At 47.2% G+C, this 15,465-nt stretch overlaps 1 protein-coding gene across 1 annotated transcript; it reads left to right on the forward strand.

The window, feature by feature from the left end:
• Positions 1-311: 311 nt before the first annotated feature.
• On the forward strand, positions 312-12,897 carry HSPA2 (heat shock protein family A (Hsp70) member 2). Its single transcript, XM_083167506.1, has 2 exons — positions 312-1,888; positions 10,489-12,897. The coding sequence occupies exons 1-2, from the start codon at positions 464-466 to the stop codon at positions 10,966-10,968; spliced, it is 1,905 nt and encodes a 634-aa protein (XP_083023632.1). The 5' UTR covers positions 312-463; the 3' UTR covers positions 10,969-12,897.
• The last annotated feature ends 2,568 nt before the right edge of the window (positions 12,898-15,465 follow it).

Raw genomic sequence — 15,465 nt, forward strand, 5'->3', positions numbered from 1 at the left:
TCCCAGATGCCTGTTCCACACACACAGACATTTGGCATTAACTGGATCTCAGGAATTATACACATAACACCGGCCACGCCTACTATGCAAATCTTATGTTAGCCGCGACCACGCCCTCGCAAGGATTACTCCGTTGCCAGAGTAACACCTCTTAAGTTACTGGAAAGGTGACAGATGCTCCCGCCTCTATCCGGTCCGCCTTTCTGATTGATCAGCCTTTGCAGCGACGCCTTCCAATCACAGGGCTAAAAAAATTGACAGGCTCACGCCGCAGTTTCCCCGAGGACACTAGAAATTTCCCGAGTTGATTCGCTGGAAGTTTCCAGACGAAAGCGGCGGCGGCCAATGAGGTGAAGGGGCGGGGTAGAGTATAAGTTTCGCAGCGCAGGTGAGCCGCCGCGCATTTGCCTCCTGTAGAGAGTGCGGATAATTCTGACAGGTTGCCCGACGGATACGCGGAATCATGGCAAGCCATCCAGCTGTGGGTATTGACCTGGGGACCACGTACTCCTGCGTTGCGGTTTTTCAGCACGGGAAGGTAGAGATCATCGCCAATGACCAGGGGAACCGCACAACCCCCAGCTATGTCGGCTTCACGGACACCGAGCGGCTGATTGGAGACGCTGCGAAGAACCAGGTGGCGATGAACCCGTCCAACACCATCTTTGACGCTAAGCGACTGATCGGCCGCCGATTCGACGATGCTACCGTGCAGAGCGACATGAAGCACTGGCCTTTCACAGTCGTCAGTGACGGGGGCAAGCCGAAAGTGCAGGTGGAGTACAAGGGGGAACTGAAGACGTTCTCACCTGAGGAGATATCATCCATGGTGCTGACAAAGATGAAGGAGATTGCTGAGGCATACCTGGGCAAGAAGGTACCCAGTGCTGTCATCACTGTCCCTGCATACTTCAATGACTCACAGCGGCAGGCCACCAAAGATGCAGGTACCATTGCTGGCATCAATGTGCTGCGTATCATCAATGAGCCTACGGCAGCCGCCATCGCCTATGGGCTGGACAAAAAGGGTGGTGGCGAGCGAAACGTCCTCATCTTTGACCTGGGTGGTGGCACCTTCGATGTTTCTGTGCTGACCATCGATGATGGCATCTTCGAGGTGAAGTCCACTGCAGGTGATACCCACCTGGGCGGAGAGGACTTTGACAACCGCATGGTCAGCCATTTTGTGGAGGAGTTTAAGCGTAAGCACAAAAAGGACATCAGTGGCAACAAACGGGCAGTTCGGAGGCTGAGGACGGCATGTGAGCGGGCCAAGCGCACCTTGTCGTCCAGCACCCAGGCCAGCATAGAGATCGACTCGCTGTATGAGGGTATCGACTATTACACCTCAATCACCCGTGCCCGCTTTGAGGAGCTGAACGCCGACCTATTCCGTGGCACACTGGAGCCGGTGGAGAAGTCCCTGAGGGACGCTAAGTTGGACAAGTCACAGATCCGGGAGATTGTGCTGGTTGGTGGGTCCACCCGCATCCCCAAAATCCAGAAGATGCTTCAGGATTTATTCAGTGGCAAGGAGCTCAACAAGAGCATCAACCCAGATGAAGCGGTGGCATATGGAGCTGCGGTGCAGGCGGCCATCCTGACTGGAGACAAGTCGGACAACGTGCAAGACTTGCTGCTGCTGGATGTTACCCCGCTCTCCTTGGGTATCGAGACGGCCGGAGGTGTGATGACCGCGCTTATCAAGAGAAACACCACTATTCCCACCAAGCAGACTCAGACCTTCACCACCTACTCCGACAACCAGTCCAGTGTACTGGTGCAAGTGTATGAGGGTGAGAGGTCCATGACCAAGGACAACAACCTGCTGGGAAAGTTCGACTTGACTTCCATCCCCCCTGCACCCAGAGGAGTGCCCCAGATTGAGGTGATCATGCTTTCCTGTTCTGAAATATTGGGGGGTTGTGTGGAGTGCTCACACTTCATTATTAAAAGCGATATTGGTGAGTGATGAGTTTAGCATCCCAGTGGTCAGGATGTCGGCATTCACAATACCAGTGTTGGGATCCTGACTACCGCCAGGAGACCGGCTCCACAATCCCAACATCAATGAGGATGCCGGTGCCAGAATGGCAACTGCCAGTATGCCAAATGTAAGAAAGGTTAAGCTGTGAAGGAGGGGGGGGTCTTAGGCTGGGGGTGGGATTAGGGGTTTTGGGGTTAGGCGTCAGGGTACGGGGGTTAGGGGTAAGGGTAGTGCAGCGAGGCACCAGACCCGAAGCATGGTGAACTAATTATGCGTCCACGTGCGCAGGTGTTGATATTGACACCCAAAAAGTTTGTGGTGACCTTTTGTCAATGTCGACTGTGCATACCGACCTTTTCATGTCAACCTATTGACTATCTAGACACTGTAGATCTTTTAATCCATGAAGGCTGCCCACTGACTTGCAATATAATCTGTAATTCCAGTAGATGTTGTCAGTGTAGGACACCTACTGGTGGCATCAGTATCCGGCATATGACATAAGCTGTTATGGTCGCTGTGTATCATTATGTGCAAGGGCTTTATTAACTGAAACAGAATTTCGTGTGTAGCCCCATATATGCTATTCATTACAGTGACAATTAATGCACACTGGTCCCAAGCACAATCTGATGCAGTGATTTAACCCAGTGTTTCCCAATCTCCTTCCACAGACACCAATTACATTGCATGTTTTCCAGATATCCTAGTTAGTGCACAGAATTCATTGGTGGAGTTGGAGCCATTATGTGTAGGTCATTTACCTCACCGACACTGTAGGAATGTGTTCTAGCCAGAAGCACAGAAAGGGTTACAGCAGAACTTGGGTGAGGTCTGTGCTATGGTTGGAAAGGGACGCTGGCACTGCCAATGTAACATGATCTCACATTGGAGATTGGCAGAACTTCACAATTTCAACATGTATAAATGATCTTTCAGCTTAAGGGGCCTATTTATCATTCAGTATTTGTGGAATATGCCTGAACACAGCCGGGGGGGGGAGGGTAATGTGGGTACCCACAAATATATATTCCCCAGATGTGCTGTGGAGGGTTCCCAGTAGAGATGAGGTTTCTGCTGCAAGGTAATGCCCCATCTGCGGATGTGAACCATCTCCCGATGGTAATACTCGGTAGTAGCATATTGGCTACTAATCACAAGTCTGTAAGAGGGAGCCTCTGTCGGTCCCCAGTGAGTAAGTGATTCGCAGTGTGCGCCAGAGGTTCTGTACTTGGAATCAGTGTGGCATAGTTATACCCCTTTCACACAAGAAAATGCAGGGACCCACCCGGGATTTCGACCCAAAGATCATGCCGGGGCATTCCCGGGCTGGCCCATTTCACACCATAAAAGTCCCTGCATTTTTTGGTGTGGGAAGGAGGCGGGCAGGAGGTGGGATGTCTTTGGATAGTACTCACCCTGGGTTGCGGTCAGGCCAGGGAGCCACACAGGCGGTGGGTGCATATGACAGGTCAGACCTCTTTCACACTGGCGAGGACCCCGGGTTGAACCCGGCAACAACCCAGCTCCATAGCTGGGTTGAAATCCTGGCAAATTTTCCCAGGATTTTGGCCTGTGAACCTTACAAACCAGCGCTAGTCGCAGGTTGTTCCTGGGTCCAACCCAGGAATTTAGGCTGGTGTGAAAGGGGTATTACACTTATGCACTCCAAGCTCTTCGCCATGATGGGCTCTTATCAAAGAGCGACGTATATTTTTGTGAAAATATTTTTTCATTTTGCAAGTCGCTCTAAACATAGCACACCCGCATTAAACCTGAGATCCTATCTGTTCAGTTAGTAAGGGGACAGTGTAATGGTGCCCATACACTACGGCGATCGGATGCCATGTGACATCGCAATGCGATGTTTCAATGCATGTTATGGTGCCAAAATGCTTGGTACTTGTGTATTATCACGGCGCCCATCGCATACCACTAATTAAGGTATGCAAAAGCATGCGATGGGACCCGCTTTGAGCCTTTCCCCGGGCTGAGTATACAATTTTAATATTGCATCGCATGCCATTATAATGGCATGCGATGCAACGCGACCATGCCCGATTTGGGCTTATTCCCATGTTAAATGCCCCCCCAGACCCGATTTTTTTAAATGTATACCCACCGTGATGGGTAATGAGTATGTTAAGTGCCCCCCCCCCCCCCATTGTTAACGCCACCCCACTATCAACGCCAACCTGAAGCGTGGCGAGCGCAGCGAGCCCGCGAGGGGCGGCGGTACGCGTCCTCCGACCTTTTCATACCCCCACTATCCACGTCGGCGTGGAGCTGATTTTATATAGTGTGGCGAGCCACCGAGCCCGAAGCGTGGCGAGCGGGGCTCGCCACGCTTCGGGCTCGGTGGCTCGCTGCGCTCGCCACACTATATAACATCAACTCCACGCCGACGTGGATAGTGGGGGTATGAAAAGGTCGGAGGACGCATACCGCCGCCCCTCACGGGCTCGCTGCGCTCGCCACGCTTCAGGTTGGCGTTGATAGTGGGGTGGCGTTAACAATGGGGGGCATTTAACATAGTTATTACCCATCAGGGTGGGTGTACAATCAAAAATCGGGTCTGGGGGGGCATTTAACATAGGAATCAGGCATCTGGGTGCCTGTACAATTAAAAATCGGGTCCAATCGCGTCGCATCGCATGAGATCATATCGCATGCGATGCGATTTTTGATTGTACAATGCCCTACGATGGAAAACTTGGGCGCCGTGATAATACACAAGTACCAAATGCTTTTTTCCAGCACCCTATGTCGCATTGCATCTGCGATGCCACATCGGGTGCTGGAAGAGGGCAATTTAAAACCCTGGGCGTCCCTCTGATTGGCTGAGAGTGCTCTCTGCCAATCAGAGGCCTCACATTCATGCAAAAACTGATTGACTCTCTGCCAATCAGAGGGCCGCTCAGTGTTTTAAATAGTTTTTTTGAATTTTGTCACAGCCGCTGACCCCTGCCAGCCCTCCTGCACAGCATTGCACTACACTGCTGCCAGCACGCCGCTGACCCCTGCCAGCCCTCCTACACAGCATTGCACTACACTGCTGCCAGCACGCTGCCCACTCACCAAACCCCCCCGCCAGTGCTCCTGCCACCCGACAATTGCAGTGCGAGTGATCACGTGGTTAAAAACCACATGCGATCGCTCATGCAATTCGATAAATATTATGTGCAGCATATAATATCTATCGATGTGACCCGCATCGCGTTGGGTGACCCATTCGACATGCATACAATCCTTCGGTTTATCGCACAGATGCGGTCGAAATGGAAGGATTGTATGCAATATTGGCACCATAAGATATGAAAGTAGGTTGTGGTTTGGGAATACCTAGTATGGAATCTGTTGTACACGTTCCTGTTAAAAGAAGTAGCCAAGCAGAAATTAACAATACACCTAAAATATAATAGACCAATATCACAGTATAATGACCTGACGCACAGCTCATTGCACAGGGTCCCCATATCAGTAGGGTCCCCTCTGTGTTACCGTGTACCACTGGGGTCCCCTCTGTGTTACCGTGTACCACTGGGGTCCCTTCTGTGTTACCGTGTCCCAGCGGGGTCCCCTCTGTGTTACCGTGTCCCAGCGGGGTCCCCTCTGTGTTACCGTGTCCCAGCGGGGTCCCCTCTGTGTTACCATGTTCCAGCGGGGTCCCCATCTGTGTTACCGTGTCCCAGCGGGGTCCCCATCTGTGTTACCGTGTCCCAGCGGGGTCCCCATCTGTGTTACCGTGTCCCAGCGGGGTCCCCTCTGTGTTACCGTGTCCCAGCGGGGTCCCCTCTGTGTTACCGTGTCCCAGCGGGGTCCCCATCTGTGTTACCGTGTCCCAGCGGGGTCCCCTCTGTGTTACCGTGTCCCAGCGGGGTCCCCTCTGTGTTACCGTGTCCCAGCGGGGTCCCCTCTGTGTTACCGTGTCCCAGCGGGGTCCCCTCTGTGTTACCGTGTCCCAGCGGGGTCCCCTCTGTGTTACCGTGTCCCAGCGGGGTCCCCATCTGTGTTACCGTGTCCCAGCGGGGTCCCCATCTGTGTTACCGTGTCCCAGCGGGGTCCCCTCTGTGTTACCGTGTCCCAGCGGGGTCCCCATCTGTGTTACCGTGTCCCAGCGGGGTCCCCATCTGTGTTACCGTGTCCCAGCGGGGTCCCCATCTGTGTTACCGTGTCCCAGCGGGGTCCCCATCTGTGTTACCGTGTCCCAGCGGGGTCCCCATCTGTGTTACCGTGTCCCAGCGGGGTCCCCTCTGTGTTACCGTGTCCCAGCGGGGTCCCCTCTGTGTTACCGTGTCCCAGCGGGGTCCCCTCTGTGTTACCGTGTCCCAGCGGGGTCCCCTCTGTGTTACCGTGTATCAGTGATCCTACTCCACATTCCATGCACGGTCTGATTGCACAGGAGTACGGTGGGCAGAGATCAGATAAACACACTTGCCGCTTCTCTCCGCACTCATAAATCCGATAACAGCAGCTATAGATAATAAACTGCACGTATGAAATTATAGGATTGAAAATATGATTACAATTTATTATTTTTAGACATGTCGGTGCCTACTTATTTATAGATGAAATAATCGTTTCAACTCCATTTTGAGTGTACTTAGCAGACCGAGGGCAGACGTCTGCTGGTCTAATTACTATAAAAGATGTGAATCCAGCAGCCCATTATAGTACAATGCTAGAACTTTGTGTTTGCCTTTGGTTTATGGCACAATGTGGAAAGATTCTCTAGTCTTCTTCCTTAAATTAACCCCTTGCATACCATCGTATCCAATGGGAGATAAAACCCCTGCAGATCCTTATGTGTGGGAATAATAGAGTGATAATAGATTGCAATTGCCAACTAATTAATATTGTTCCCACAGTGACTTTATTTATAAGTATAGCAGCTGTTTTATTTATAACACATTTGCAATATTGTTTATAGTAATTAGACCAGCAGACGTCTGCCCTCGATCTGCTCAGTACAATCAAAATGTAGTTGAAACTATATATTTAATATATAAATAAATAGGCACCGTTGTTTATGAAGAACTACAATATTATAGGACTAATTTGCAAAACAATTGTTCTAGTGTGTGGGCACCTAAGGCCCCCTTACACTTGTCCAACTTCTTGTTTAACAAATTGGACCTGATTGACTCAAGATTTATCCTATGTGCAGGAGGATCAATCTCTTACAATCTCTTGGTTATACCCAGTGGCACAGGATTGTGCATTGTGTCCTACACATCAGGCACATTAGATCTTGTCAGATAAATTGACCCAATCCACCTGAATTGGGTCAAATCTCACAAAATCTCAAAGTGTAATAAGGGTCCCTTAAGGGGTACACACTAAAACGATATATATTGTTTGAGCGACGAATGAAATAACTGTCGGGTGTGTACATACAACGTCATTCACAGGGGGATACTGTCACTAGCTTGACCTTATTTAGGAAGACATGCATTGGATCAACCACTAAAAGTTGGCAGGGTTGAAAGGTCGACACAGGCATTAGGTCGACAACGGCAAGGTTGACAGTCAAATGATCATCATGTGTTTTTCAAATTTTATTGAAAGCCAACATGTGCCGACAGGAGGTATTTCATATCGTACCATCCAGTACACTGTACACTTTGACACTGTCCGTGTCAACTATGTTGACATTTGGGACCAAAAAAATTAAAAGCTTATGTCGACATTTTGATTGTCGACATTGCCATTGTTGACCTAATCGTTAAGTCGACCATCCAGCCCTATTGACCTTAGCCATGTCGACCTATTTGACCCAATGACCCATACCTGTTCACAAACATATAGCATCAGACCTGTAGCACAGCTGCCGACAGGCCCGTACAATGGCTGTAGGGACCGATGGCGCTGACATCACAACTGCAGTGGGCCAATTCAAATGCACACCTAGTTGAGACGTCTCAGCAGACCGATCAGGTGTTAATACACTCCCCAAATCAGCCGCTATGTCAGCAGATCCTTTGGTCGACAGATCCGTTAGTATAGTGTGTACCGAGCCTAATACGAACGCATATACTTGTTTGTCACATTGTTAATTAAGGGATCGATTCAATTAGCTATGAGGGGGTGAGTTGCCATAACAACGTTATGGAATTGCCAGCAATGGCACGTCACCTCGGCCCCTCGCTGCCTGACCTCTCCCTGACTCCAGTGTTTCTGTACGCAGCCCTGTAGGGCTGGGACCAAGTCAGCATATTGAGATCTACATTACTGACTCAGTACTGTACTGTAGGTATTGATTGATTATTTGTATCAGGAGGTTTTCTTTCTATAGAACATTAACATATAATAAATTATGATTGAAGCACCATTCATATGCTCATACATTTTTTAAATGCAGATAGTTATCATTAACTGTTATAAATATTCCATATGGCTAACTGTTCATCTTTTATTTATTTCATGTTCAGTGTGTACCAATTTATTTTTTTGCGTCTTTTGGGACATTTCTGGGTTTTTTGTTACTTTTATTAATGTCACCTAGTCCGTTGTTTATAAAGCAGAATGGGGTAGACGTATGAAGCAGTGATAAGGGAGGAGAAGTGGCACATGGCAACCAATCAGCACAGAAGTAACATATCTCATTTGCATATATAAAATGATACAGAGCAGCTGATTGGTTACCATGGGACACTTCTCTTCTGGTTCACTTCTCTCTTATCACTGCTTCATACATCTACCCTAATGTTTGTACATAGTTTTTTTTTAATGTATACCCAATAATGCAAACATTCTGCAGAAATATTATTGCAGTTGTTTTGTAGAGAAGTAAGGTGAAGTAAAAGAAACCTTGTTCTGTAGTGCTGGGTCAAAAGGAGTTGTCAGGGACTGGGGTCATTTGATGTGGTATTGGGCCGCTTGATATTTGTCACATTCATGGATGTTCTGCAGTTCAGTTGTGTAATGGGAAGAGGGTTTTAAGGTCAAAAGGTCGACACATCAAAAAGATTGACATAGTCAAAAGATTGACATGGAAAAAGGTCAACATAAGTTTTCAATTTTTTGGTGTCTATATTGACAAGGACAAGTGTGCCGTGCCCCCTTGCATATTTCCCTGCGCTTGCCAAGCTTCAGGAACGGTTCCTTGCCGTTGCGTTTGGCACACTATTTTATTCTCCCTCTATGCCCTGGGATGGAAAATTATGAACAAGTTAAAAAAAAAAAAAAAAAAAAAAATCAAAACCTAATGACCGAATCCCATTGGCAGGTGCTAGAAAGTGGTATAAAAAATTTTTTGGTTATGTTTTTTTTATTTTTTGTAAAAAAAGAATGCTTTGAAAAGCACCTATGCTGACAGGTTTTCCACCTACACATTGGTGGGCCCAACATGCAACAAATCTGTGGGAGCCATTCAAGCCACAAGTTGCCATCTTGGCAACCATTTCTCTGGCACCTCCGAGCCACCAGTGTCACTCATTTTCGTTCAGGACACATAGAAATATGCAGGCAAATGTGCAGGGGAATGCCATATTGAACATGAGACGGCAGAGGTTGGGTGCCGCACAGGGGCAATCCTGAAGGTGGGGGTGAGAAGAGGTGATCATTGGCAGATATGAGTGGGCGGGGGGAGGACAGTGAGTGGACACAGCGCTATACTATATATACTATCTCCAATAATGAAGTCTAAAATAGTTTTTTTTTAGGGCTAAATTGCATGATTGCTAATGATTTTTCTGCACTAGTGGTCTCTTATGGAACCATTGCTGGATTGGTTATATAACCTATAATCCATAGTATATCATTAATAACAGGCACTAAGGTATCGCCTTATGGACCCTAGCTATGAGGCACCCAAGAAGCTGCACATGGGAAAATGATATCCATTCTATTCACCAGAATACAGCAGGGAGAGAATACCCACCCAAACTAAACACACAGACACATGCACAGTGCATGCCCCTGTGCCTCGCACACTGTAACAGCACAGTACGCATCCCAGTGACACGTGCACGGTAACAGCACAGCATTCCTGAGAGCATAACATACTGTATGGTAACTGTGCATTCGCTATGGTAACAGCACATTGGCCCTTGGAAACCGCTGGGCGTACCCGTCCAGGTGCGGGCAGCAGACATCTGTCACCTGCCCAGTTCTCTGACCAGGATAGCGTCTAAAGTCTAATGCTGTGTACACACGGTACAATTTGATTTTGACTATATAGTCAAAAATCGCATCAGGATCGCATGCAGATTGCACAGGTTTTTTTACCTTGCGATCCCGTTGCGCGCTCCCGTGGCAGCACAAATCGAAACCTAGATAGACAGAGCAGCTATGACTATATAGTGCAGATCTGCACTATATCGTCCAAATCGCATGCATGTCGGGTGGCTTGCCGTGCGACTCGATTGCATCGGGATTGGCTAGCAAGCCTAATCGACCGTGTGTACACAGCATTAGTCAGCAGAGACAGAAAGTGAATGCTATTTTGTTCTACCTAAAATAGAATAGTGAAATAACATTTGTTCTGTTTAATTCTCAAGGTGACCTTCGATATAGATGCCAACGGAATACTCAATGTGACCGCAGCGGATAAGAGCACAGGAAAAGAGAGCAAAATCACAATCACCAATGACAAAGGTCGGTTGAGTAAAGAAGACATCGATCGAATGGTGAATGATGCTGAAAAGTACAAGACGGAGGATGAGAGCAACCGAGAGCGGGTAGCAGCCAAGAATGGTCTAGAGTCTTACACCTACCAAATGAAGCAGACAGTGGAAGACGAGAAACTGAAAGGGAAGTTGAGTGATGACGATAAGGGGAAGATACTGGCCAAGTGCAAAGAGGTCGTTGAGTGGCTGGACAGGAACCAGATGGCTGAGAAAGATGAGTTTGAGCACAAGCAGAAAGATCTGGAGAAGTTGTGCAACCCAATAATAACCAAGCTGTACCAAGGCGGAGCAGCCAGTGCAGGGTCTGCTGGGGGAGAGAAAGGGGGTCCTACCATTGAAGAAGTAGATTAGGTTTTCTAGTGGTAGATATACTGCTCCCTGTAGTACCATGGCAATGGTGTAGAATGCTAATCCATGTATACATATACATTTTGCAGCATATTATGTTTACCTTTGGATGAGTGTTGGTAGCCACGTTAATCTGCAGTTTTAATGCTTTGCCTTAGGAGAGGGAAGTTTATGGTTCAGTTGATTTAATTAAACGTTCCTACAATGGGTTGTAGTAGTCAAACTTTACTGGTTAATCCCTTCATTAAGTGCCTAACAGTTCATTACTATACATGGTAAGACTCATAGGCCATTATATTACGTTGATGTCCTCAGATAGCGATTATTAGGGAAAACTGTGTGAGTCGGGGGTCTGGAACATGTCAGCTGTCTTCTACTGTACGATGTGTATGGTTATACACAAGTTATTTGGTGTATGATGGGAAATCCTACCGGTGGCTGCAGAGTGAGTCCGAAACGGCAGAGTACATAATTGTGGCTCTTCATTGGTCCTCCTGCTCATACCCACCTACACATGCTGTCACCTCGGTATGTGACCCATACAACTGAGTTTCTGAGGAGGTTGGATTGGCTACAGATAGCAATGTGGCTTTAATTGAATATAGTTTGTGGCTTGGAACAGACAACACAGGTTAAGAACTGACCTAGTATGTTATTGATCAGCGGGTTAGAGCTTGTTCATGCCATACACTTCGTTGCATAATAGCAATAATTCAACAGCACAGCATACTAAGATGTCGGGTTCCAGTGTGAGCCTCAGCTGGAAGTTACATTTGTAATGTGTTCCTGAGTGAGGTTAGGAGAGTGTTGGGAATATGTGCATGGTTTCCTGCAATCCAACGCAACAGTGAACTTGTGTTAGCCATTTGCAGGTCCATACAGTGTAGTGCGTCTGTTTGCTGCATGTGGTAAAGACAATCTTGTGCGTTGAACCAGTGGACTTTGTCTATTGCTTCCCTAAACATCACATTGTACATTTTTGCCTACGTGATGTCACTGTTCCTAATGGAGTTGATTGGTTAATCTTAAAATATTGCCTCAACTGGGGGGGGGGGTGGACTGATTACCCGTGCCCGGGCTTGCTGGAGGGCCTGGTGGGGGCCATGGTCTACCTCCGTCCCTCCCGGGCAGCAGCACACACCTCTACAGCATGCTGACATCAGTGTCTCACTGACCGTGTGAGAGCTCATGCTTAGCCTACTGTCAGCACAGCACATGCTGTAGGTGTGTGTTGCTGCTGAGTTTAGAGGTTTTTTCACCCCCTTCTAAACATTTCGGGGGCGTGGCCTAAGCATGGGAGGTGACCACACACCCCACCTTAGGCTACACCCCCATTTTACCAGGGCCCGGCATACCTCTCGGCTGTCCTGCTTCTGTAGGCTGAATTTCTGCTATTCTGTAAATCCTAGAGTTACAAGTTACCTGGTGATTGGTATAGTGTTTATATATACCAGGAATGTGATAGAGGTTACACCTGTATGCCGCATAAAACGTCATTTTCTTTTTGTTAACATCAGTCATAGCTGGGTAGAGCAGGACTGGTGTTTCCAGCCTTTGGATCAGAAAAGCCCAACACTCCGTGTTGGGTCAGCAACCAGAAAGTACTGTTAGGATAAAGACTCCTTGTACGTAGATTGTCCATGACTGCACCATATTGCATAGGATTCCCAGTGTAGTCATTTCATTGTTCAGTTTGGAAAGGTTTACAAATCCCTATTTTATTTTTTTGTACTGTTTTTTAAAGCCTTAAACTTGTAAATGTCCAGTGCCCCTCTCCTAACAGAGATGACTGCTTTTGCTGTTTCGGTGAGGACATGTATTTAGGCTTTGCTAGTTTATTGCTAAACCGGTCTGTTAATGTCTTTTTTTAATACATTTATTCTTTCCATGTTCAACTTTCAAACTTTCGATTCAATAAAGTATTTTCTTCAAGTTGTTTTTGTGTTCCTATAAATAATGTATATATTAAACGTGACAAAGAGGGCATATACAGCACTTGGGTTAAACTGAGTGATACACTCTACCACTAGTAGAAATATAACATTACCGTAAATAAAAAGATATATTGTACAATTAATGAGAATTCTCATAATAAAACAAAACAATAATATATAATAAGTTAAATTTATAAATATGAAATAAAGGTGATTCTGTTCCTTTATGCTGCTTTCAGACCACAAAACTGGCTTTGAGCAGGTATTTTAAAACATTTCTAAAAATGGGTCTGCCAGCTAAAAGCCCTTTCACACCGCATGTCTTTAAACGGTATTTCAATGCAGTTTTTGTTCCTTCACAACACTGAACCCGTTTTAACCCATAGAAAACAGTGGATGAAAAAAACGGGTCTAAGACGGGGGTAGTACCCTGCTTTATTACTGTTTAGAAATATCAGTTTAATAGAACCGGTAAAATCACTCTGCACCTTTCAGACTGCACAAATTACCGTTTTAAAAAACGGCAAAATAACGGGTAAAAAGTGAGGTCTGAAAGGGGTATTATTGATATACTGTCTCCACAGGGTAATAAAAGGGTAATCTTACTGCACCAATGCAAATATTTACCAGAATGGAGACAAGATGGTAACGAAGGTCTCCATTTACATGTAGCTGCTTGCGTTTTTGTTATAGTCCCGGATAAGTGCCCAGTAGATCCAGGTATTCAGAGCGATGTAGCTGTAGGCAGTCCTTATGCTATAGATATACCTAGCGTGATGCTGCCGAAAATACAGGGTCCTGGCAATTGAAAGGAAAACTGGTCTGGAATAAGGTGCAGTCTATTTAAAAATGCAATCTGGTCTGTGCAAATGGTGCAGGTTGAGGTAAACCTAGAAACATAGAATTTGACAGCAGATAAGAACCACTTGGCCCATCTAGTCTGCCCCTTTTTTTTTTTTTAAACATGTTACCTCAAACCATATTTGATCCTTATTTTTTGTAAGGATATCAATATGCTTATCCCAAGCATGTTTCAATTGTACTACTGTATTTGCGTCTACCACCTCTGATGGTAGGCTATTCCACTTATCTACTACCCTTTCTGTGAAGTTATTCTTCCTCAGATTTCCTTCCTCCCTCCCAGTGCATGTTCTCGTGTTCTGTTGCTCCTCTTCCTGTGAAGAATGTCTCCCACCTGTACCTTGTTAAAACCCTTGATATATTTGGTTTCTATCATGTCCCCCCTTTGCCTTCTCTGCTCTAAAGTATACATATTAAGATCTTTTAGTCTTTCCTGGTACGTTTTGTGATGTAGGCCATGCACCATTAGTACTGGTGGAGAAAGTGCTCAACGCGTTTCATTTCAAAGGTATGGTGGAGAAAGTGCTCAACGCGTTTCATAATGTATTAAACGTGTCTGTTTTTTCCAGTATGGCATGCGTAATGCATTAACATAGGCTGTACTATGACCACTTTAATAAAACACAAATTACACAGTCACTTATATGAGGAGTATTTTAGAAAGAAAAGTAAATATTGATGGAGAAAATGGTCCTGAGGTCATACAGTAAGTAATACTCTCTATCATGGGCAGGGTCTGATAAACCAATAGGCTGATTAGGCTGCAGCCTGGGGCTCTGGGTCCTTGGGTGGTGGGGTGCAGCGCCAGCACGATAGATTGCGCTGGGATGAGAGTGGTTCATTGTGCCACTGGAGTTGGTGTCAGGCAAGGTCTTATGCGATCTCGTCTGTAAACTGGGAGCAGCAGCAGCGCCTGCTGGGATTTCTGGCATAACCAAGGCAGGGATGTCGGGTAGAGGAGATCCTGTGAGAGCCACCAAGGCTGTGGTTGAGGCCACTGTTGCCAGCACTGCTAGGGCGGTAAGTGGCAATATGAATGAAGTGAGGCCCAGTCAGAGCCTGTTCTAGATTTTTAGCTGACTGTGACCACAAAAATTGGTGGTTGGGGGGGGGGGGGATGCACTTCTGTATTAGCCTAGGGGGGCTGGAACCTTCAACCTGGCCCTGACCTTGGGAACTATTACAGTTCTAGGTACTCTTTACCTATCACGGCGCCCATCGCGGGCATCGCGGGTACATTTATGTCTGGCCGCGACGCGACCGACGCGATGCCCGCGATTCCCATTGAAACCCATGTTAAACATGGAAATCGCGTCGGTCGCGTCGCGGCCGGCCATAAATGTACCCGCGATGCCCGCGACGCGATGCTCCCGATTTCCCATAGCAATCAATGTTAAATGGCCCGACCGACGCGATTTTACTGTTAAATGCCTCAATGGACCCGATGTGGCCATAGGAAACAATGTTAAATGGGCCTTAGAGCCCAAATAGTTACCCTGAACTCTGAAATGGCCCCCCCAATTGTTTACGCCACCCCACGATCAACGTCAACCCGAAGCGTGGCGAGCGGCGGCGGTACGCGTCCTCCGACCTTTTCATACCCCCACTATCCACGTCGGCGTGGAGTTGAGAATAGAATAGTGTGGCGAGCCCGAAGCGTGGCGAGCGCACGCGGATACCTTCACAGCTATACGCGTCCCCTCGC

This window comes from Crinia signifera, chromosome 12 (genome assembly GCF_055691185.1).
Source record: "Crinia signifera chromosome 12, ASM5569118v1, whole genome shotgun sequence".
NCBI lineage: Eukaryota > Metazoa > Chordata > Amphibia > Anura > Myobatrachidae > Crinia > Crinia signifera.